This window comes from Hemitrygon akajei, unplaced genomic scaffold, assembly GCF_048418815.1.
Source record: "Hemitrygon akajei unplaced genomic scaffold, sHemAka1.3 Scf000158, whole genome shotgun sequence".
Lineage (NCBI taxonomy): Eukaryota > Metazoa > Chordata > Chondrichthyes > Myliobatiformes > Dasyatidae > Hemitrygon > Hemitrygon akajei.
The window spans coordinates 770,014-795,208 of NW_027332044.1; the positions used below are offsets into that span (position 1 = coordinate 770,014).

Below are 25,195 nucleotides of genomic sequence, written 5' to 3' on the forward strand. Positions count from 1 at the left end.
CATCCGGCGGAAGTGCGTCACCGCGGGAGCGCTTCCGATATCACCGAGCTCGAGACCGCAGCCAGTTCCGTTAAAACCGTTGGGAATCAGCCCCGGCGCGCGGCCGTTAAAGGTAAGGGCGGGAGTTAAAGGGGAGGGGGAGTTAAAGGGGAATGGGGAGTTATAGGGGAGGGGGGAGATAAAGGGGAATGGGGAGTTATAGGGGAGGGGGCAGTTAAAGAGGAGGGGTAGTTATAGGGGAATGGGGAGTTAAAGGGGAGGGGTAGTTATAGGGGAGGGGGGAGTTAAAGAGGAGGGGCAGTTAAAGAGGAGGGGTAGTTATAGGGGAATGGGGAGTTAAAGGGGAGGGGTAGTTAAAGGGGATGGGGAGTTAAAGAGGAGGGGCAGTTAAAGAGGAGGGGTAGTTATAGGGGAATGGGGAGTTAAAGAGGAGGGGTAGTTAAAGGGGATGGGGGAGTTAAAGAGGAGGGGCAGTTAAAGAGGAGGGGTAGTTATAGGGGAATGGGGAGTTAAAGGGGAGGGGTAGTTAAAGGGGAGGGGGGAGTTAAAGAGGAGGGGCAGTTAAAGAGGAGGGGTAGTTATAGGGGAATGGGGAGTTAAAGGGGAGGGGTAGTTAAAGGGGATGGGGAGTTAAAGAGGAGGGGCAGTTAAAGAGGAGGGGTAGTTATAGGGGAATGGGGAGTTAAAGGGGAGGGGGGAGTTAAAGAGGAGGGGCAGTTAAAGAGGAGGGGTAGTTAAAGGGGATGGGGAGTTAAAGAGGAGGGGCAGTTATAGGGGAGGGAAGGGAATCGGCTCCATCCCGCGGGCGGGGATGTTCACACATTCAGATGTTCCGATCCACACTCTCAGTCCGGGTCTGACCTCCCGCAGAGATCTCAGTTCCTTCCTCCCGGTCTCACTGAACCGATTCCCGTCCAGCCTGAAACAGATGGGAGAATGAAGATGGAATAAACAGATTACACAACAGTGTCAGTAACAGGGGACCGGGGTTAATGTTTCAACAACACTCACAGACAAATATCACCAGAAAACCCGCGGATCCGCTGACATTTTATCACATTGAACATTAACACAAACACTCACCAGATCAGCTTCAGACTCGGGAGGGTCAGTATGAGGCGGCGGAGACCGGGGACAGATCCGTCTGTCAGAGAGTTGTATCCCAGGTTCAGCTCCGTCAGTGATGGTTTTGTACTGAGAGCGGAGACGAGATCCTCGGCCCCAGAATCTGTGAGACCGACATTGTACAGCCTGGAGATGAGAGAGAGAGTGAGGGTGAAGGACACAGAGAGTCAGGAGACAGTACAAATCCCCAGTGTTTATCAGTAACACAATTACTGATCACATTAATGTTCAGTGTCAGACACCCAGTGACTGTAAATACAATCTCCCACAGTCTGGTACTTACCGTAGTCTCTGTATTTTACACTCCGGGTTCCTCAGAGCTGCAGAGACCAGTTTCACTCTTGAATCTTGCAGTTTATCACCACTCAGGTACAGCTCCGTCAGTGATCGATTTGTACTGAGAGCGGAGGCGAAATCCTCGGCCCCAGAATCTGTGAGACCGACATTGTTCAGCCTGGAGATGAGAGAGAGTGAGGGTGAAGGACACAGAGAGACAGGAGACGGCACAGCTCCCCAGTGTTTATCAGTAACACTATTACTGATTACATTAATGTTCAGTGTCAGACACCCAGTGACTGTCAACACAATCTCCCACAGTCTGGTACTTACCGCAGTTTCTGTATTTTACACTCCGGGTTCCTCAGAGCCGAAAACACCAGTTTCACTCCAAAATATCCCAGTTTATAACAATTCGAGTCCAGCTCCGTCAGGGATGGGTTTGTACTTAGAGCGGAGACGAGATCCTCGGCCCCAGAATCTGTGAGACTGACATCTAACAGCCTGGAGATGAGAGAGAGTGAGGGTGAAGGACACAGAGAGACAGGAGACAGTACAAATCCCCAGTGTTTATCAGTAACACTATTACTGATTACATTAATGTTCATTGTCAGACACACAGTGACTGTAAACACAATCTCCCACAGTCTGGTACTTACCACAGTTTCTGTATTTTACACTCTGAGATTCTCAGAGCCGACAACACCAGTTTCACTCCTGAATCTCCCAGTTTATTACAACTCAGGTCCAGCTCCGTCAGTGATGGTTTTGTACTGAGAGCGGAGGTGAAATCCTCGGCACCAGAATCTGTGAGACCGACATTGTTCAGCCTGGAGATGAGAGAGAGTGAGGGTGAAGGACACAGAGAGACAGGAGACGGTACAAATCCCCAGTGTTTATCAGTAACACAATTACTGATCACATTAATGTTCAGTGTCAGACACCCAGTGACTGTAAACCAATCTCCCACAGTCTGGTACTTACCCCAGTTTCTGTATTTTACACTCCGGGTTCCTCAGAGCCGCAGAGACCAGTTTCACTCCTGAATCTCCCAGTTCATTCTCCCCAAGTCTAAACACAAACAGACAAATTGATGAACAAAGTGATACAAACCGTGGGTCTGAGGGAAATTCTCTCAAGCGGATATTTCAGGAAACATTAAACCCTTCCGTAAATCACTGATCAGAGTTCCCATCACTGTCAATGTCCCTCACTGCCCAGCTCCAGGGTATTCACCCAATGTCAGTCATTTAGTCTGTTGCTGTGACCCTGTGAACTCCACATATTCTGTGTCGTTCTCCATTGGCTAGAAAAGTGTTACTGACCACAGAGTGTCAGAAGGGGCAGGGATGAAGGTGATATAGCCCCACAGTGAGGAAGCTTTGTGAATTGGGAAATGTCGATGGGAGATGGAGGAAGAGACCCCACCTGAGGGAACGGATGGAAAGACACAAGAGGAAAGTGATGGGGAAACGAGATCCCACAGGAGGAAGTGGGATGGGGAAAAGAGATACCACAGTTATGGGGGGATGGGGAAGAGAGATCCCACAGGAGGAAGGGGATGGGGAAGAGAGATCCCACAGGAGGAAGTGGGATGGGGATGAGAGATCCCACAGGAGGAAGAGGATGGGAAAGAGATATCCCACAGGAGGAAGAGGAAAGGGGAAGAGAGATCCCAGAGGAGGAAGTGGATGGGGACGAGAGATCCCGCAGTAGAAAGCTGAATCAGGAAAAGAGATCCCACAGGAGAAAGGAGATTGGGAAAAGAGATCTACAGAAGGAAGGGGATGGGCAAGAGATATCCCACAGGAGGGAGGGGATGAGGAAATGAGATCCGGCAGGAAGAAGTGGGATGGGGAAAAGAGATCCTACAGGTGTTTGGGGTATTGGGAAAGAGAGATCCATCAGGAGAAAGGGGGATGGGGATGAGAGATCCCACAGGAGGAAGAGGATGGGAAAGAGATATCCCACAGGAGGAAGAGGAAAGGGGAAGAGAGATCCCAGAGGAGGAAGTGGATGGGGACGAGAGATCCCGCAGTAGAAAGCTGAATCAGGAAAAGAGATCCCACAGGAGAAAGGAGATTGGGAAAAGAGATCTACAGAAGGAAGGGGATGGGCAAGAGATATCCCACAGGAGGGAGGGGATGAGGAAATGAGATCCGGCAGGAAGAAGTGGGATGGGGAAAAGAGATCCTACAGGTGTTTGGGGTATTGGGAAGGAGAGATCCCATAGGAGGAAGGAGATGGGGAAGAGAGATCCAACAGGGGGACAGGGATGGGGAAGAGAGATCCCACAGGAGGAAGGGGGAAGGGGAAGAGAGATCCCACAGGAGGAAGGGGGATGGGAAAGAGAGATCCCACAGTAGGAAATGGATGGGGAAAAAGAGATCCCACAGGAAGAAGGGGGATGGGGAAAACCGATCCCACAAGAGGAATGTGATGGGGAAACGAGTTCCCACAGGAGGAAGGGGGATGGGGAAAAGTGATCCCAAAGGAAGGAAGGGATGAGGAAAGGAGATACCGCAGGAGTTGGGGGGATGGGGAAGAGAGTTCCCACAGGTGGAAGGGGTTAGGAAAGAGAGATCCTATGGGAGGAAAGGGAATGGGAAGGAGAGATCCCACAGGAGGAAGGTGGATGGGGAAGAGAGATCCCACAGGAGGAAGGGGAATGGGGAAGAGGTCCCATAGGAGGAAGGAGGATGGGGAAGAGAAATCCAACAGGGGGACGGGGATGGGGAAGAGATCCCACAGGAGGAAGGAGGATGGGGAAGAGAAATACAACAGGGGGACAGGGATGGGGAAGAAAGATCCCACAGGAGGAAACGGAATCAGCAGGAGAGATCCCACAGGAGAAGGGGAAGGCAATGAGAGATCCCGCAGGAGCAAGTTTGGAAGAGAGATCCCACAGGTGGAAGGGGGATGGGGAAGAGAGATCCCATAGGAGGAAGGGAGATGGAGAAGAGAGATCCCTCAGGAGAAAGGGGGATGGGGAAGAAATTTCCAGCAGGAGAAAGTGGATGGGGAAGAGTGATCCCACAGTAGGAAACAGAATCAGGAAGAGAGTTCCAACAGGAGGTAGGGGGGTGGGGAAAAGAGATCCCACAGGAGGCAGGGGACTGGGATGGCATATCAAACAGCAGTAAGGGGAATGGGGAAGAAACATCCCACAGGAGGGAGGGGGATGGGCAAGAGGTCCCATAGGTGGAAGGCGATGGGGAAGAGAGATCACACAGTAGGGAAGAGAGATCCCACATGAGGAAGGGGGATGGGGAAGAGAGATCCCACAGGAGGAAGAAAATGGGAAGAGATCCCACAGGAAGAAGGAGATAGGGAAAGAGAGATCCCACAGGAGGAAGGGTGTTGGGGAAGAGAGATCCCTCAAGAGGAGGGGGATGTGGAAGAGAGATCCGACAGGAGGAAGGGGACTGGGAAGAGAGATCCGACAGGAGGATGGAGAATGGGTAAGAGAGATCTGACAGGCAGAAGGGGGATGGGGAAAAGTGATCCCAAACGAGGAAGGGGGACTGGGAAGACAGATCCCACCGAAGGAAGAGGATTGGAGGGAGATATCCCACAGGAGGAAGAGTGATGTGGAAGAAACATCCCACAGGAGGGAGGGGAATAGGAAAGAGATCCTATGGGAGGAAGGGGAATGGGAAGGAGAGATCCCACAGGAGGAAGGCGGTTGGGGAAGTGAGATCCCTCTGGAGGAAGGGGGATGGGGAAGAGAGATCCCACAGGAGAAAGGGAGATGTGGAAGAGAGATCCCACAGGAGGAAGGGGAATGTGGAAGAGAGATCCCACAGGAGGAAGGGGATGAAGAAGAGAGATCTCACAGGAGGAAGGGGAATGTGGAAGAAATATCCCACAGGAGGAAGGGGATGAAGAAGAGAGATCTCACAGGAGGAAGAGGAATGTGGAAGAGATATCCCACAGGAGGAAGGGCGTTGGGGAAGTGTGATCCCTCTGGAGGAAGGGGGAAGGGGAAGAGAGATCCCACAGGAGGAAGGGGATGAAGAAGAGAGATCCCACAGGAGGAAGGGGGTGGGGAATTTAAACATGCAGGTGAACTGGGAGAAACAGTTTGGTGCTGGACCCCAGGATAGGGAGTTTGTAGAGTGCCTACGGGATGCATTCTTGGAACAGCTTATACGAGAGCCGACCACGGACAAGGCTATTCTGGATTTAGTCTTTTGTAATGAACAGGATTTGATAAGCGACTTTGAAGTAAAGGAGCCATTAGGGGGTAGTGACCATAACATGATATGTTTTTATCTACAGTTTGAGAAGGATAAGGGCAGATCGGAGGTGTCAGTGTTGCAGTTGAACAGGGGAATCTATGGAGCCATGAGGGAGGAGCTGGCCAAAGTTGACTGGAAGGATAGCCTAGCAGAAAGGACAGTGGAACAGCAATGGCAGGTATTCTTGTGAATAATGCACAAGGTGCAAAATCAGTTCATCCCCAGAGAAGGAAGGATTCAAAGGGAGGAAAGGGGCCACAGTGGTTGACAAAGGAAGTAAGAGATTGCATAGCATTAAAAAAAAGGAAGTATGACAGAGCTAAGGTGAGTGGGAGGACAGATGATTGGGAAGTTTTTAAGGAACAACAGAACTTAACTAAAAAGGCAATACGGGTACGAACGCAAGCTAAACAGGAATATAAAGGAATAGCAAGAGCTTTTTTAGGTATGTGAAGAGAAGGAATATAGTTAAGAACAATGTTGGGCCCTTGAAGCATGAATTGGGTGAAATTGTTATGGGAAACAGAGAAATGGCAGAAGAATTTAATGAGTACTTTGGATCTGTTTTCACTAAGGAAGACACAAGCAATCTCCCAGATGTATGGATGGGCCAAGGACATAGGGTAACAGAGGAAATGAAACAGATTGACATTCGGAAGGAAACGGTGATGAGTAGACTGATGGGACTGAAGGCTGACAAATCCCCAGGTCCAGATGGTCTGCATCCTAGGGTACTAAAGGAGTTGGCCCTGGAAATTGCGGATGCATTGGTAATCATTTTCCAAAGTTCCTTAGATTCAGGATCAGTTCCTGAGGGTTGGAGAATGGCTAATGTTATCCCATTTTTTAAGAAAGGAGGGAGGGAGAAAACAGAAGTATCGACCTGTCAGCATGACATCGGTGGTGGGGAAGATGCTAGAGTCCATTATTAAGGGTGAAATAGTGGCATATCTGGATAGCAGTGATAGGATTGGGCCGAGCCAGCATGGATTTACCAAGGGTAAATCATGCTTGACTAATCTGTTGGAGTTTTTCGAGGACGTAACCAGGAAGTTAGATGGGTGAGATCCAGTGGATGTAGTGTACCTCGATTTTCAGAAGGCATTTGATAAGGTACCACATAGGAGATTGTTGGGTAAAATCAAAGCTCAGGGCATCGGGGGGAAGACATTGACATGGATAGAAAACTGTTTGGCAGATAGAAAGCAAAGGGTAACGGTGAATGGGTGTTTCTTGGAATGGCAGGTGGTGACCAGTGGGGTGCCACAGGGCTCGGTATTGGGACCACAGCTGTTTACAATTTACATCAACGATTTAGATGAAGGCATTGAGAATAACATCAGCAAATTTACTGATGATACTAAGCTGGGTGGCAGTGTGACATGTGATGAGGATGTTAGGAGAATTCAGGGTGACTTGAATAGGCTGGGTGAGTGGGCAGATACTTGGCAGATGACATTTAATGTGAATAAGCGTAAGGTTATCCTCTTTGGGAGTAAGAACAGGAAGGCAGATTATTATCTGAACGGTGTAGAGTTAGGTAAGGGAGAAATACAAAGAGATCTAGGAGTCCTTGTTCATCAGTCACTGAAGGTGAATGAGCAAGTGCAGCAGGCAGTGAAGAAGGCTAATGGATTGTTGGCCTTTATTACAAGGGGAATTGAGTACAAGAGCAAGGAAATCCTCTTGCATTTGTACAGAGCCCTGGTGAGACCACACCTGGAGTATTGTGTACAATTTTGGTCTCCAGGGTTAAGGAAGGACATCCTGGCTGTAGAGGAAGTGCTGCGTAGATTCGCGAGGTTAATTCCTGGGATGTCTGGACTGTCTGCCGCAGAGAGGTTAGAGAGACTGGGCTTGTACACGCTGGAATTAAGGAGATTGAGAGGGGATCTGATTGAAACATATAAGGTTATTAAGGGATTGGATAAGATAGAGGCAGGAAATATGTTCCAGATGCTGGGAGAGTCCAGTATCAGAGGGCATGGTGTGAGAATAAGGGGTAGGTCATTTAGGACAGAGTTAAGAAAAAACTTCTTCTCCCAGAGAGTTGTGGGGGTCTGGAATGCACTGCCTCGGAAGGTAGTGGAGGCCAATTCTCTGGATGCTTTCAAGAAGGAGCTAGATAGGTATCTTATGGATAGGGGAAGCAAGGGATATGGGGACAAGGCAGGAACCGGGTATTGATAGTAGATGATCAGCCATGATCTCAAAATGGCGTTGCAGGCTCGAAGGTCCGAATGGTCTACTTCTGCACCTATTGTCTATTGTCCATTGTCCCACAGGAGGAAGGGGGCTGCGGAAGAGAGATCCCACAGGAGGATGGGGGATGTGGAAGAGAGATCCCACAGGAGGATGGGGGATGTGGAAGAGAGATCCAACAGGTGGTAGGGGGATGGGAAAGAGAGATACCACAGAGGAAGGGGATTCAGAAGAGAATTTCCTCAGAAGGAAGGGAGATGGGGAAGAGAGATCCCACAAGAGGATGGGGGATGGGGAAGAGAGATCCCACAGGAGGAAGGGGGATGTGGAAAAGAAATCCCACAGGAGGAAGGGGGATGGGGAAGAGAGATCCCACAGTAAGGGGTATGGGGAAAGTGATCCGACAGGAGGAAAGGGATCGGGAAGATAGATCACACAGAAGGCAGGGGGATGGGGAAGAGAAATCCCACAGGAGGAAGGGGGTTGGGGAAAGTGATCCGACATGAGGAAGGGGATGGAGAAGAGAGATCCCATAGGAGGAAGGGGGTTGGGGAAAGTGTTCTGACAGGAGGAAGGGGGATGGGGAAAGTGTTCCGACAGGAGGAAGGGGGATGGGGAAAGTGTTCCGTCAGGAGGAAGGGGATGGAGAAGAGAGATACCACAGGAGGAAAGGGTTCGGGAAGTGAGATCCCATAGGAGGAAGGTGGATGGGGAAGAGAGATCCCACAGGAGGAAGGGGGATCTGGAAGAGAGATCACACAGGAGGAAGGAGTTGGGAAGAGAGATCCCACAGGAGGAAGTGGTTGGGAAGAGAGATCCCACAGGAGGAAGTGGTTGGGAAGGGAGATCCCACAGGAGAAAGGGGGATGGGAAGAGAGATCCCACAGGAGGAAGGGGTTGGGAAGAGAGATCCCACAGGAGAAAGGGGGATGGGAAAGAGAGATCCCACAGGAGGAAGAGGATGGGGAAGAGAGATCCCACAGGAGAAAGGGGGATGGGAAAGAGAGATCCCACAGGAGGAAGAGGATGGGGAAGAGAGATCCCACAGGAGGAAGTGGATATAGTAGAGAAATCCCGAAGTAGGAAGCTGAATCAGGAAGGGAGATCGAAGGGGAGGAAGGAGATCGGGAAAATAATTCTACATGGGGAAGCGGATGGGGAAAAGAGATCCCACAGGAGGAAGGAGATCGCGAAAAGAGATCCCTCTAGAGGAAGGTGAATGGGGAAGAGAGATCCCACCGGAGGAAGCTGGATGTTGATAAGTGATCCCGCAGTAGGAAATGGGATGGGGAAAAGAGATACTACAGTTATGGGGGGATTGGGAAGAGAGATCCCACAGGAGGAAGGGGATGGGGAAGAGAGATCCCACAGAAGGAAGTGGGATAGGGAAGAGAAATCCCACAGAAGGAATTGGGATGGGGAACAGAGTTCCCACAGGTCGAAGGGCTATAGAAAAGAGAGATCCTACGGGAGAAAGGGGAATGGGAAGGAGAGATCCCACAGGAGGAAGGCGGATGGTGAAGGGAGATCCAACAGGAGGAAGAGGGATGGGGAAGAGAGATCCTATAGGAGGAAGGGGGATGGGTAAAGGAGATCCTACACGAGGAAGGGGATGGGGAAGAGAGATCCCATAGGAGGAAGGGGGATGGGGAAGTGAGATCCCACAGGAGGAAGGGGGATGGGGAAGAGAGATCCCACAGGAGCAAGTGGGATGGGGAACAGAGTTCCTACAGGTCGAAGGGGGATGGAAAACAGAGATCCTACGGGAGAAAGGGGAATGGGAAGGAGAGATCCCACAGGAGGAAGGCGGATGGGGAAGAGAGATCCTACAGGTGGAAGGGGGATGGGGAAGAGAGATCCTACAGGAGGAAGGGGATGGGGAAGAGAGATACCACAGGAGGAAGGGGGATGGGGAAGAGAGATCCTATAGGAGGAAGAGTGATGGGGATGAGAGATCCCATAAGAGGATGGGAATGGGGAAGAGAGATCCCACAGTAAGGGGGATGGGGAAAGTGATCCGACAGGAGGAAAGGGATCGGGAAGACAGATTACACAGAAGGCAGGGGAATGGGGAAGAGAGATCCCACAGGAGGAAGCTGGATGTTGATAAGTGATCCCGAAGTAGGAAATGGGATGGGGAAAAGAGATACTACAGTTATGGGGGGATTGGGAAGAGAGTTCCCACAGGTGGAAGGGGGATAGGAAAGAGAGATCCTGCAGGAGGAAAGGTGATGGGGAAGTGAGTTCCCACAGGAGGAAGGGGATGGGGAAGAGAGATCCCACTCGAGGAAGGGGGATAGGAAAGAGTGATCCTACGGGAGGAATGGGGATGTGAAGGAGAGATCTCACAGGAGGAAGGCGGATGGGGAAGACAGATCCCACAGGAGGAAGTGGGATGGGGAACAGAGTTCCCACAGGTCGAAGGGGTTGGAAAAGAGAGATCCTACGGGAGAAAGAGGAATGGGAAGGAGAGATCCCACAGGAGGAAGGCGGATGGGGAAGAGAGATCCTACAGGAGGAAGGGGATGGGGAAGAGAGATCCCACAGGAGGAAGGGGGATGGGGAAGAGAGATCCTATAGGAGGAAGGGGGATGGGGAAAAATGATCGCTTGGGAGGAAGGGGGATGGGTTAAGGAGATCCCACACGAGGAAGGGGGATGGGGAAGGGAGATTGCACAGTAGGAAGGGGATGGGGAAGAGAGATCCCACAGTAAGGGGGATGGGGAAAGTGATCCGACATGAGGAAAGGGATCGGGAAGATAGATCACACAGAAGGCAGGGGGATGGGGAAGAGAAATCCCACAGGAGGAAGGGGGTTGGGGAAAGTGATCCGACAGGAGGAAGGGGATGGAGAAGAGAGATACCACAGGAGGAAAGGGTTCGGGAAGTGAAATCCCATAGGAGGAAGGTGGATGGGGAAGAGAGATCCCACAGGAGGAAGGGGGATCTGGAAGAGAGATCACACAGGAGGAAGGAGTTGGGAAGAGAGATCCCACAGGTGGAAGTGGTTGGGAAGAGAGATCCCACAGGAGGAAGTGGTTGGGAAGGGAGATCCCACAGGAGAAAGGGGGATGGGAAGGGAGATCCCACAGGAGGAAGGGGTTGGGAAGAGAGATCCCACAGGAGAAAGGGGGATGGGAAAGAGAGATCCCACAGGAGGAAGGGGGATGGGGAAGAGAGATCCCACAGGAGGAATAGGATGGGGAAGGGAGATCCCACAGGAGGAAGTGGATATAGTAGAGAAATCCCGCAGTAGGAAGCTGAATCAGGAAGGGAGATCGAAGGGGAGGAAGGAGATCGGGAAAAGAATTCTACATAGGGAAGCGAGATCCCACAGGAGGAAGGAGATCGCGAAAAGAGATCCCTCTAGAGGAAGGTGAATGGGGAAGAGAGATCCCACCGGAGGAAGATGGATGTTGATAAGTGATCCCGCAGTAGGAAATGGGATGGGGAAAAGAGATACTACAGTTATGGGGGGATTGGGAAGCGAGATCCCACAGGAGGAAGGGGATGGCGAAGAGAGATCCCACAGAAGGTTAGTGGGATAGGGAAGAGAAATCCCACAGAAGGAATTGGGATGGGGAACAGAGTTCCCACAGGTCGAAGGGGGATGGAAAAGAGAGATCCTACGGGAGAAAGTGGAATGGGAAGGAGAGATCCCACAGGAGGAAGGCGGATGGTGAAGGGAGAACCAACAGGAGGAAGAGGGGTGGGGAAGAGAGATCCTGTAGAAGGAAGGGGGATGGGTAAAGTGATCCGACAGGAGGAAAGGGATCGGAAAGAGAGATTACACAGAAGGCAGGGGGATGGGGAAGAGAGATCACACAGTAAGGGGGATGGGGAAAGTGATCCGACAAGAGGAAAGGGATCGGGAAGAGAGATCACACAGAAGGCAGGGGGATGGGGAAGAGAGATCACACAGAAGGCAGGGGAATGGGGAACAGAAATCCCACAGGAGGAAGGGGGATGGTGAAAGTGTTCCGACAGGAGGAAGGGGATAGAGAAGAGAGGAAAGGGTTCGGGAAGTGAGATCCCATAGGAGGAAGGTGGATGGGGAAGAGAGATCCCACAGGAGGAAGGGGGATCTGGAAGAGAGATCACACAGGAGGAAGGAGTTGGGAAGAGAGATCCCACAGGAGGAAGTGGTTGGGAAGAGAGATCCCACAGGAGGAAGGGGTTGGGAAGAGAGATCCCACAGGAGAAAAGGAGATGGGGAAGAGAGATGCCACAGGAGGAAGGGGGATGGGGAAGAGAGATCCCACAAGAGAATGGGGGATGGGGAAGAGAGATCCCACAGGAGGAAAGAGGATGGGGAAGAGAGATCCCACAGGAGGAAGTGGATGGGGAAGAGAGATCCCACAGGAGGAAGGAGATCTCTAAAAGAGATCCCTCAGGAGGATGGTGAATGGGGAAGAGAGATCCCACAGGAGGAAGCTGGATGTTGAGAAGTGATCCCGCAGTAGGAAATGGGATGTGGAAAAGAGATACTACAGTTATGGGGGGATTGGGAAGAGAGTTCCCACAGGTGGAAGGGGGATAGGAAAGAGAGATCCTGTAGGAGGAAAGGTCACGGGGAAGAGAGATCCCACAGGAGGAAGGGGATGGGAAAGAGAGATCCCACTCGAGGAAGGGGGATAGGAAAGAGTGATCCTACGGGAGGAATGGGGATGGGAAGGAGAGATCCCACAGGAGGAAGGCGGATGGGGAAGAGAAATCCCACAGAAGGAATTGGGATGGGGAACAGAGTTCCCACAGGTCGAAGGGGGATAGAAAAGAGAGATCCCACAGGAGGAAGGCGGATGGTGAAGGGAGATCCAACAGGAGGAAGAGGGATGTGGAAGAGAGATATTATAGGAGGAAGGGGGATGGGGAGGAGAGATCCCACAGGAGGAAGTGGGATGGGGATCAGAGTTCCTACACGTCGAAGGGGGATGGAAAACAGAGATCCTACGGGAGAAAGGGGAATGGGAAGGAGAGATCCCACAGGAGGAAGGCGGATGGGGAAGAGAGATCCTACAGGTGGAAGGGGGATGGGGAAGAGAGATCCTACAGGAGGAAGGGGATGGGGAAGAGAGATACCACAGGAGGAAGGGGGATGGGGAAGAGAGATCCTACAGGAGGAAGGGGGATGGTGGAGAGAGATCCCACAAGCGGATGGGGGATGGGGAAGAGAGATCCTACAGGTGGAAGGGGGATGGGGAAGAGAGATCCCACAGGAGGAAGGGGATGGGGAAGAGAGATCCCACAGGAGGAAGGGGGATGGGGAAGAGAGATCCTGTAGAAGGAAGGGGGATGGGTAAAGTGATCCGACAGGAGGAAAGGGATCGGAAAGAGAGATTACACAGAAGGCAGGGGGATGGGGAAGAGAGATCACACAGTAAGGGGGATGGGGAAAGTGATCCGACAGGAGGAAAGGGATCGGGAAGAGAGATCACACAGAAGGCAGGGGGATAGGGAAGAGAGATCACACAGAAGGCAGGGGAATGGGGAAGAGAAATCCCACAGGAGGAAGGGGGATGGTGAAAGTGTTCCGACAGGAGGAAGGGGATGGAGAAGAGAGATACCACAGGAGGAAAGGGTTCGGGAAGTGAGATCCCATAGGAGGAAGGTGGATGGGGAAGAGAGATCCCACAGGAGGAAGGGGGATCTGGAAGAGAGATCACACAGGAGGAAGGGGATGGGGAAGAGAGATCCCACCGGAGGAAGCTGGATGTTGATAAGTGATCCCGCAGTAGGAAATGGGATGGGGAAAAGAGATACTACAGTTATGGGGGGATTGGGAAGAGAGATCCCACAGGAGGAAGGGGATGGGGAAGAGAGATCCCACAGAAGGAAGTGGGATAGGGAAGAGAAATCCCACAGAAGGAATTGGGATGGGGAACAGAGTTCCCACAGGTCGAAGGGGGATAGAAAAGAGAGATCCTACGGGAGAAAGGGGAATGGGAAGGAGAGATCCCACAGGAGGAAGGCGGATGGTGAAGGGAGATCCAACAGGAGGAAGAGGGATGGGGAAGAGAGATCCTATAGGAGGAAGGGGGATGGGTAAAGGAGATCCTACACGAGGAAGGGGATGGGGAAGAGAGATCCCATAGGAGGAAGGGGGATAGGGAAGAGAGATCCCACAGGAGGAAGGGGGATGGGGAAGAGAGATCCCACAGGAGGAAGGCGGATGGTGAAGGGAGATCCAACAGGAGGAAGAGGGATGGGGAAGAGAGATCCTATAGGAGGAAGGGGGATGGGTAAAGGAGATCCTACACGAGGAAGGGGGATTGGGAAGGGAGATTCCACAGTAGGAAGGGGATGGGGAAGAGAGATCTCTCAGGAAGAAGAGTGATGGGGATGAGAGATCTCACAAGAGGATGGGAATGGGGAAGAGAGATCCCACAGTAAGGGGGATGGGGAAAGTGATCCGACAGGAGGAAAGGGATCGGGAAGATAGATCACACAGAAGGCAGGGGGATGGGGAAGAGAAATCCCACAGGAGGAAGGGGTTCGGGAAGTGAGATCCCATAGGAGGAAGGTGGATGGGGAAGAGAGATCCCACAGGAGGAAGGGGGATCTGGAAGAGAGATCCCACAGGAGGAAGGGGGATCTGGAAGAGAGATCCCACAGGAGGAAGGGGGATCTGGAAGAGAGATCCCACAGGAGGAAGGGGATGGGAAAGAGAGATCCCACAGGAGGAAGGGGATGGGAAAGAGAGATCCCACAGGAGGAAGGGGGATGGGGAAGAGAGATCCCACAGGAGGAAGTTGTTGGGAAGAGAGATCCCACAGGAGGAAGTCGTTGGGAAGGGAGATCCCACAGGAGAAAGGGGGATGGGAAGAGAGATCCCACAGGAGGAAGGGGTTGGGAAGAGAGATCCCACAGGAGAAAGGGGGATGGGAAAGAGAGATCCCACAGGAGGAAGGGGGATGGGGAAGAGAGATCCCACAGGAGGAAGTGGATATAGTAGAGAAATCCCGCAGTAGGAAGCTGAATCAGGAAGGGGGATCGAAGGGGAGGAAGGAGATCGGGAAAAGAATTCTACATGGGGAAGCGGATGGGGAAGAGAGATCCCACAGGAGGAAGGAGATCGCGAAAAGAGATCCCTCAGGAGGAAGGTGAATGGGGAAGACAGATCCCACCGGAGGAAGCTGGATGTTGATAAGTGATCCCGCAGTAGGAAATGGGATGGGGAAAAGAGATACTACAGTTATGGGGGGATTGGGAAGAGAGATCCCACAGGAGGAAGGGGATGGGGAAGAGAGATCCCACAGAAGGAAGTGGGATAGGGAAGAGAAATCCCACAGAAGGAATTGGAAAGGGGAACAGAGTTCCCACAGGTCGAAGGGGGATAGAAAAGAGAGATCCTACGGGAGAAAGGGGAATGGGAAGGAGAGATCCCACAGGAGGAAGGAGATCGCGAAAAGAGATCCCTCAGGAGGAAGGTGAATGGGGAAGAGAGATCCCACCGGAGGAAGCTGGATGTTGATAAGTGATCCCGCAGTAGGAAATGGGATGGGGAAAAGAGATACTACAGTTATGGGGGGATTGGGAAGAGAGATCCCACAGGAGGAAGGGGATGGGGAAGAGAGATCCCACAGAAGGAAGTGGGATAGGGAAGAGAAATCCCACAGAAGGAATTGGGATGGGGAACAGAGTTCCCACAGGTCGAAGGGGGATAGAAAAGAGAGATCCTACGGGAGAAAGGGGAATGGGAAGGAGAGATCCCACAGGAGGAAGGCGGATGGTGAAGCGAGATCCAACAGGAGGAAGAGGGATGGGGAAGAGAGATCCTATAGGAGGAAGGGGGATAGGTAAAGGAGATCCTACACGAGGAAGGGGATGGGGAAGGGAGATCCCATAGGAGGAAGGGGGATGGGGAAGAGAGATCCCACAGGAGGAAGGGGGATGGGGAAGAGAGATCCCACAGGAGGAAGGCGGATGGTGAAGGGAGATCCAACAGGAGGAAGAGGGATGGGGAAGAGAGATCCTATAGGAGGAAGGGGGATGGGTAAAGGAGATCCTACACGAGGAAGGGGATGGGGAAGAGAGATCCCATAGGAGGAAGGGGGATGGGGAAGAGAGATCCCACAGGAGGAAGGGGGATGGGGAAGAGAGATCCCACAGGAGGATGTGGGATGGGGAACAGAGTTCCTACAGGTCGAAGGGGGATGGAAAACAGAGATCCTACGGGAGAAAGGGGAATGGGAAGGAGAGATCCCACAGGAGGAAGGTGGATGGGGAAGAGAGATCCTGCAGGTGGAAGGGGGATGGGGAAGAGAGATCCTACAGGAGGAAGGGGATGGGGAAGAGAGATACCACAGGAGGAAGGGGGATGGGGAAGAGAGATCCTATAGGAGGAAGGGGGATGGGGAAAAATGTTCACTTGGGAGGAAGGGGGATGGGTAAAGCAGATTCCACACGAGGAAGGGGATAGGGTAGAGAGATCCTACCGGAGGAAGGCGGATGGGGAAGAGAAATCCGACAGAAGGAAGTGGGATGGGGAAGACAGATCCCTCCTGTGGGATGGGGAACAGAGTTCCCACAGGTCGAAGGGGGATAGAAAAGAGAGATCTTATGGGAGAATGGGGAATGGGAAGGAGAGATCCCACAGGAGGAAGGCGGATGGTGAAGGGAGATCCAACAGGAGGAAGAGGGATGGGGAAGAGAGATCCTACAGGAGGAAGGGGGATGGTAGAGTGAGATCCCACAAGAGGATGGGGGATGGGGAAGAGAGATCCTACAGGAAGAAGAGTGATGGGGATGAGAGATCCCACAGTAAGGGGGGTGGGGAACGTGATCCGACAGGAGGAAAGGGATCGGGAAGAGAGATCACACAGAAGGCAGGGGGATGGGGAAGAGAGATCACACAGAAGGCAGGGGGATGGGGAAGAGAAATCCCACAGGAGGAAGGGGGATGGTGAAAGTGTTCCGACAGGAGGAAGGGGATGGAGAAGAGAGATACCACAGGAGGAAAGGGTTCGGGAAGTGAGATCCCATAGGAGGAAGGTGGTTGGGGAAGAGAGATCCCACAGGAGGAAGGGGGATCTGGAAGAGAGATCACACAGGAGGAAGGAGTTGGGAAGAGAGATCCCACAGGAGGAAGTGGTTGGGAAGAGAGATCCCACAGGAGGAAGGGGTTGGGAAGAGAGATCCCACAGGAGGAAGGGGGATGGGGAAGAGAGATCCCACAGGAGAATGGGGGATGGGGAAGAGAGATCCCACAGGAGGAAAGGGGATGGGGAAGAGAGATCCCACAGGAGGAAGTGGATGGGGAAGAGAGATCCCTCAGGAGTTTGGTGAATGGGGAAGAGAGATCCCACAGGAGGAAGCTGGATGTTGAGAAGTGATCCCGCAGTAGGAAATGGGATGGGGAAAAGAGATACTACAGTTATGGGGGGATTGGGAAGAGAGTTCCCACAGGTGGAAGGGGGATAGGACAGAGAGATCCTGCAGGAGGAAAGGGGATGTGGAAAAGAGATCCCATAGGATGAAGGGGGACTGGGAAGACATATCCTACAGCAGGAAGGGGGATGGGGAAGAGGTCCCATAGGAGTTGGGGGTTTGGGGAAGACATATCTCACTCGAGGAACGGGGATAGGAAAGAGTGATCCTACGGGAGGAATGGGGATGGGAAGGAGAGATCCCACAGGAGGAAGTGGGATGGGGAAGACAGATCCCACAGGAAGAAGAGGGATGGGGAAGAGAAATCCCACAGAAGGAAGTGGGATGGGGAAGACAGATCCCACAGGAGGAGGTGGGATGGGGAACAGAGTTCCCACAGGTCGAAGGGGGATAGAAAAGTGAGATCCTACGGGAGAAGGGGAATGGGAAGGAGAGATCCCACAGGAGGAAGGCGGATTGTGAAGGGAGATCCAACAGGAGGAAGAGGGATGGGGAAGAGAGATCCTATAGGAGGAAGGAGGATGGGTAAAGGAGATCCTACACGAGGAAGGGGATGGGGAAGAGAGATCCCATAGGAGGAAGTGGGATGGGGAAGAGAGATCCCACAGGAGGAAGGGGGATGGGGAAGAGAGATCCCACAGGAGGAAGTGGGATGGGGAACAGAGTTCCCACAGGTCGAAGGGGGATGGAAAAGAGAGATCCTACGGGAGAAAGGGGAATGGGAAGGAGAGATCCCACTGGAGGAAGGAGGATGCTGAAGGGAGATCCAACAGGAGGAAGAGGGATGGGGAAGAGAGATCCTACAGGAGGAAGGGGGATGGGGAAGAGTGATCCCACAGGAGGAAGGGGATTGGGAAGAGAGATCCCACAGGAGGAACGGGGATGGGGAAGAGATATCCCACAGGAGGAAGGGGGATGGGTAAAGGAGATTCCACACGAGGAAGGGGATAGGGTAGAGATATCGCACAGGAGGTAGGGGGATGGGTAAAGGAGATCCCACACGAGGAAGGGGGATGGGGAAGGGAGATTCCACAGGAGGAAGGGGATGGGTTATCGAGATCCCAGAGGAGGAAGGGGATGGGGAAGAGAGATCCCTCAGGAAGAAGAGTGATGGGGATGAGAGATCGCACAAGAGGATGGGAATGGGGAAGAGAGATCCCACAGTAAGGGGGATGGGGAAAGTGATCCGACAGGAGGAAAGGGATCGGGAAGAGAGATCACACAGAAGGCAGGGTGATGGGGAAGAGAGATCCCACAGGAGGAAGGGGGATCTGGAAGAGAGATCACACAGGAGGAAGGAGTTGGGAAGAGAGATCCCACAGGAGGAAGTGGTTGGGAAGAGAGATCCCACAGGAGGAAGGGGTTGGGAAGAGAGATCCCACAGGAGGAAGGGGGATGGGGAAGAGAGATCCCACAGGAGAATGGGGGATGGGGAAGAGAGATCCCACAGGAGGAAAGGGGATGGGGAAGAGAGATCCCACAGGAGGAAGTGGATGGGGAAGAGAGATCCCTCAGGAGTTTGGTGAATGGGGAAGAGAGATCCCACAGGAGGAAGCTGGATGTTGAGAAGTGATCCCGCAGTAGGAAATGGGATGGGGAAAAGAGATACTACAGTTATGGGGGGATTGGGAAGAGAGTTCCCACAGGTGGAAGGGGGATAGGACAGAGAGATCCTGCAGGAGGAAAGGGGATGTGGAAAAGAGATCCCATAGGATGAAGGGGGACTGGGAAGACATATCCTACAGCAGGAAGGGGGATGGGGAAGAGGTCCCATAGGAGTTGGGGGTTTGGGGAAGACATATCTCACTCGAGGAACGGGGATAGGAAAGAGTGATCCTACGGGAGGAATGGGGATGGGAAGGAGAGATCCCACAGGAGGAAGTGGGATGGGGAAGACAGATCCCACAGGAAGAAGAGGGATGGGGAAGAGAAATCCCACAGAAGGAAGTGGGATGGGGAAGACAGATCCCACAGGAGGAGGTGGGATGGGGAACAGAGTTCCCACAGGTCGAAGGGGGATAGAAAAGTGAGATCCTACGGGAGAAGGGGAATGGGAAGGAGAGATCCCACAGGAGGAAGGCGGATTGTGAAGGGAGATCCAACAGGAGGAAGAGGGATGGGGAAGAGAGATCCTATAGGAGGAAGGAGGATGGGTAAAGGAGATCCTACACGAGGAAGGGGATGGGGAAGAGAGATCCCATAGGAGGAAGTGGGATGGGGAAGAGAGATCCCACAGGAGGAAGGGGGATGGGGAAGAGAGATCCCACAGGAGGAAGTGGGATGGGGAACAGAGTTCCCACAGGTCGAAGGGGGATGGAAAAGAGAGATCCTACGGGAGAAAGGGGAATGGGAAGGAGAGATCCCACTGGAGGAAGGAGGATGCTGAAGGGAGATCCAACAGGAGGAAGAGGGATGGGGAAGAGAGATCCTACAGGAGGAAGGGGGATGGGGAAGAGTGATCCCACAGGAGGAAGGGGATTGGGAAGAGAGATCCCACAGGAGGAACGGGGATGGGGAAGAGATATCCCACAGGAGGAAGGGGGATGGGTAAAGGAGATTCCACACGAGGAAGGGGATAGGGTAGAGATATCGCACAGGAGGTAGGGGGATGGGTAAAGGAGATCCCACACGAGGAAGGGGGATGGGGAAGGGAGATTCCACAGGAGGAAGGGGATGGGTTATCGAGATCCCAGAGGAGGAAGGGGATGGGGAAGAGAGATCCCTCAGGAAGAAGAGTGATGGGGATGAGAGATCGCACAAGAGGATGGGAATGGGGAAGAGAGATCCCACAGTAAGGGGGATGGGGAAAGTGATCCGACAGGAGGAAAGGGATCGGGAAGAGAGATCACACAGAAGGCAGGGTGATGGGGAAGAGAGATCCCACAGGAGGAAGGGGGATGGGGAAAGTGATCCGACAGGAGGAAGGGGATGCAGAAGAGAGATACCACAGGAGGAAAGGGATCGGGAAGTGAGATCCCATAGGAGGAAGGGGGATGGGGAAGAGAAATCTGACAAGAGGAAGGGTAATGGCTAAGAGAAATCCAACAGGAAAAAGGGGGATTGGGAAGAGTGTTCGCACAGGATGAAGGGGGATGGGGGAGAGTGATTGCACAGGATGAAGGGGGTGGCATTTGTCACAATTCATCTCAATCTGATTTACTGCAGTTTTACCCAAATCCGTTTACTTTGAAACAGCACAATGGAACAGTTTCACATTTCTGAGTGAGAGATAAATCAAGTTACCTCAACTCCTGGCACTTGTGCAGCCCGGATCCCAGCCGCTGGATTCCTTCACACTGAATGTTGCATTTCTCCAGGTTGAGATATTTTATTGTATCACAGAGTCCGATGGCATGAGACAGGACCGCGCAGTCAACCAGGGTCAGTGTCGTTCCACTGAATGACAGTGTTTCCACAGATCCCAGTGCGGCCTGAGCCAGTCCACGATTCTGAGACTCAAACAGGTAGTGCAATGTGTTCAGGAGTCTCCTTCTACCAATGTCACCCGTGTTTCTACTCTGGCGTTTAACCTTGTTCTTCAACCAGTCAATCACCCGGCAGGTTGTTTGATGAGGAAATGGACCCAGAAACTCCTCCAGGCCCCGAGCTGTCATTGGGTTGGAGAGACCAGCAACAAAACGGAGAAATATCTCAAATCGCCCATCTTTTGTCTTGTGGGCTTCAGTGAGGAATTTCAGGATATCCTCGGGATGTACAGTCAGGAATTGTGCGACTGCAGCTACAAACTCTTGGATGGTGAGGTGTGGGAATGTGTATACCACGCTCTGGGCAGAATCCTCTCTCTCCAAAAGCTCCATCAGGAACCCGGACAGGAACTGGGAAGGCTGCAGATTGAACTTGATCAAATCTCCGTCTGCAAATACAATCTTCTTCTCGGACACTCCTCTGTAGGCCATCTGACCGACCCTGAGTAACACATCACGGGGTCTCTCAATCTCACGGCCGTGATTTTTCAGGATATTGTAAATATAGTAGGAGTACAGTTGAGTGATGGTCTTGGGAACTCTCTGCAGGTCCCTGACTCTTTGTGTGAAGAAGGGGCCCAGTGTCAGAGCGAGGATCCAGCAGTAGGAGGGGTTGTAGCTCATAGTGTACAGGATCTCGTTCTCCTTTACGTGTTTGAAAACAGCTGCTGCCACCGTCTGATCTTCAAAATGCCTGTTGAAATATTCCTTACGTTCCTCACCAACAAATCCCAGGATTTCAGCCCAGACACCGATCTTTGCCTTTTTCAATAAATGTAACACAGTGGGGCGGGTGGTCACCAGCACTGAACACCCTGGGAGCAGCTTGTCCTGGATTAAACTGTACACAATGTCAGACACCTTGCACCGGAATTCAGGATCTGTGCATGAGTCCTGAGGGTCCGTGTTTCTCCAGCTGTCAGCAAAATCAATTGTGTCGTTGAATTCATCCAAACCATCAAATATAAATAGCATTCCCTCTGGGTTCTTCCACAGTGATTTCAGGACATTCCCGAGGTAAGGATAGAAAAACAGCACCAGGTTCGAGAGGTTTATTGTACAATTGATCGTGTTTAAATCTCGGAACTTGAAACTGAAGACAAACTGAAATTGTTGGTATATTTTCCCCATGGCCCAGTCATAAACAATCTTTTGTACCATCGTTGTTTTCCCGATCCCCGGGACTCCGGCCACTGCTGCCGAACTCCCAGATTTGGATTTACTCCGGGAAAAGCTGCTCTGGAACAACTGATCAGTCTGGATTTTTTCCAACTCCCTGCGGAGATGTTTCTGTCTCCACTCCTCGTGGTCTCTGCCTCTTGCCAGCAGCTCATGTTCCACCAGTCTCCAATCTCGAACAGTAGAAATGACCGTGAGTTCAGCGTATCGATCAACCAGCTGGAAAACCTTCACCTTCTCCCTCATCAGGATCGTGTTCACTCTCAGTGTTTCAGTTTGTGCCCGCAGAGTCTCCTTGTGTTTCTGTTGAACATCTTCCATGGGAACAGAGAACGTATTCAAAATGTTAACCAGCTCAACTGACAAAGAACTTTATAACTACAGTTCAATATTCAGTGTTTGAGGTTACATGAATTAATTCAATGCTTCCATGGATATTAGGACAGAAAGTAAAATTCTGTACACAGACACTGGAACTAACAGCGATGATTGTCCCAGAAAAATATCCAATCCTCATATTCTGACACTAATTACAGATGAAGGTGAACATTCCCTGATATCCTATTGCAATCCTGACTGCACTCCCGTTACAACATTTCACTATATTTAAAGCATTGTTGCGTCATTAACAGATTATGTTAATGTTGACCTGGTGTGGGAATATGGAGAGCAGGACAATGTGCATTTTGTCAAAGCTACACACTGGGGTGTCACGGGTGTCCACTGCTCTTGCATCAAAACAGGAGCAGAATATGCGGGAAATACTCAAGCCGGGCAGCGCCTGGGGGAGAATCGCAGTGAACTTGTGGATCAATAACACTTCGGAATGACAAGAAATAAAATGGCTAGTTTGCAGTCCAACCGGGACACTCCGATATGGAGAGGAAGCTTTTGCCGATGTAGCAAGCTCCGTCTCTCCCTGCATCTGATGAACACAAAGGAACGGCAGAGACTGACACAGCCTGGCACCAGAGATGTTTCAGGAGATGCCAGTCTGCGTTGAACATTATTTAAGACTGCCTCAGGGGCTCTAGATCCACTGGGTTTACTCCAAAACTCTTCCCCATGAGGGGTACAGTTACAGAGCCGTGGATGTTTGACATCAGAGCTTTCCTGTTGCTGGGTGAGCTGCCAATCACGGCCGACCAGACCCATCTGCCCAAAGCGACTGGTTGTAAGGAACCAGTAACCCGCCTTTACCCCTTCTGCTGTCGGAAGAAACGCTTCCACCGGGCTTAGTGGCTGAGGCAAACGCCTGCATCCCAGCTGCCCGTTTTCCTACTGTTCCCAAGTCTCTGGATTCCAACAGTCACCAACACACCCCTGTACCAGGGAAGAGAAAAGGACTTAGGGTATGCTTTGCTTCATGGTCATGACTGCTTGGTAGAACCCCGGGATGTGCATGCCCTCAAATCCTTTTGTTCCCTGGATCTGGAGTACCTGGTGCTGCTGTGTAAATCTTTCATGTTACTGCAGGAGTTCCCGGCTGTTATTATCACAGCTGTGTAATACGTCCCCCAGATGTGTGTTATTGTCACCGAGGGGGAATGTTTGCCACCAGAAACCAAATCAGCAAATCTGGATCAAGCGTTCCGTGTGAACAGCGCTTGCTGCGTGACCGACAGCTTACATTGCCGGTGATCAGCTGGAGCTCAGGAAACGCAGCTCCGATCTGGGCAAAGTCATCCAGGCAGCGAAACGACAATACAGAGACAGGATTCGGGGACAACTCTCCGCCAACAACACACACAGCTTATGGCCAGGTCTACACACCGTCACTGATTTCAGCTTACATTGCCGGTGATCAGCTGGAGCTCAGGAAACACAGCTCCGATCTGGGCAAAGTCATCCAGACAGTGAATCGACAATACAGAGACAGGATTCGGGGACAACTCTCCGCCAACAACACACACAGCTTATGGCCAGGTCTACACACCGTCACTGATTTCACAGCTCAGTGCAGTGATGCTGCCTCTCGCCCAGAGGAGCTAAATCTTTTCACACTCGGTTCGACATCGCCGACACTGAGCCCCCGAGGAGAGCCGCCAAAGCGGTCTGCACATTGGTCATCTCTGAGTCTGAAGTACGCGGGTGTTTCCAGCGAGTGGACAGTCACAAGGCTGCAGGAACGGGCGGCATCCCAGGGGGATTAATCGGGATTTGCGCGGGACAACTGGACAGGTGTGTTTACAGATATTTTTTAATTTCTTCCCCTCAAAGTGTAGAGTGCCCTCCTGCTTCAAATCATCCACCATTGTCGTTGTACCTGAAACCACCAAGGCAGCATCTCTGAACGTCTGGCGTCCTATCACATGTACCTCAATAATAAGCAAATGCTTTGCGAGGCTGTCTATGGACTACATCTGCAGCTTGCTGCCACACACACTGGACCCACTACAATCCTCCTACTGACACAACCGATCGACACAATACTCACTGCTCTACACACTGTCTTTAAACATCCCGAGAAGAGGGATGTCCATGTGAGAATGCTGCTCTTGGACTGCAGTTCAGCATTCAACACCATCATTCCCTCCAGGCTTGACCAGAAGCTCAGTGACCTCGGCCTTCACCCTGTCTTGTGCAGCGTGATCGTGGAGTTCCTGTCAGATCGCCGGCAAGTGGTAAGAGTGGGCTCCCTCACCTCTGCCACTCAATATAGGTGCCCCTCAGGGCTGTGTCCTAAGCCCCCTCCTTTACTCTCTGTATACGCATGACTGTGTCGCCACCCACAGCTCCAATCTGCTAATTAAATTTGCTGACGATACTACATTTATTGGCCAAATCTCAAATAATACCAAGGTAGCCTACACAGAAGAAGTAGATAGATAGATAGATAGATACTTTATTCATCCCCATGGGGAAATTCAACCTTTTTTCCAATGTCCCATACACTTGTTGTAGCAAAACTAATTACATACAATACTTAACTCAGTAAAAATATGATATGCATCTAAATCACTATCTCAAAAAGCATTAATAATAGCTTTTAAAAAGTTCTTAAGTCCTGGCGGTAGAATTGTAAAGCCTAATGGCATTGGGGAGTATTGACCTGTTCATCCTGTCTGAGGAGCATTGCATCGATAGTAACCTGTCGCTGAAACTGCTTCTCTGTCTCTGGATGGTGCTATGTAGAGGATGTTCAGGGTTTTCCATAATTGACCGTAGTCTACTCAGCGCCCTTCGCTCAGCTACCGATGTTAAACTCTCCAGTACTTTGCCCACGACAGAGCCCGCCTTCCTTACCAGCTTATTAAGACGTGAGGCGTCCCTCTTCTTAATGCTTCCTCCCCAACACGC

The 25,195-nt window shown here is 51.8% G+C and overlaps 1 protein-coding gene across 3 annotated transcripts; it reads right to left on the bottom strand.

The window, feature by feature from the left end:
* Positions 1-700: 700 nt before the first annotated feature.
* Positions 701-21,808, bottom strand: LOC140724069 (NACHT, LRR and PYD domains-containing protein 3-like). Of its 3 annotated transcripts, XM_073038554.1 has the most exons (7): positions 20,475-21,808; positions 2,386-2,472; positions 2,061-2,231; positions 1,735-1,905; positions 1,409-1,579; positions 1,084-1,251; positions 701-919 (listed from the first exon to the last, which is right to left on the bottom strand). In XM_073038554.1, the coding sequence occupies exons 1-7, from the start codon at positions 21,689-21,691 to the stop codon at positions 769-771; spliced, it is 2,136 nt and encodes a 711-aa protein (XP_072894655.1). In that variant the 5' UTR covers positions 21,692-21,808; the 3' UTR covers positions 701-768. The 3 variants fall into 3 exon arrangements, with proteins under 3 accessions (XP_072894655.1, XP_072894656.1, XP_072894657.1); XM_073038555.1 differs by lacking the exons at positions 1,735-1,905; positions 2,061-2,231; XM_073038556.1 differs by lacking the exons at positions 1,409-1,579; positions 1,735-1,905.
* Between the last annotated feature and the right edge of the window lie 3,387 nt (positions 21,809-25,195).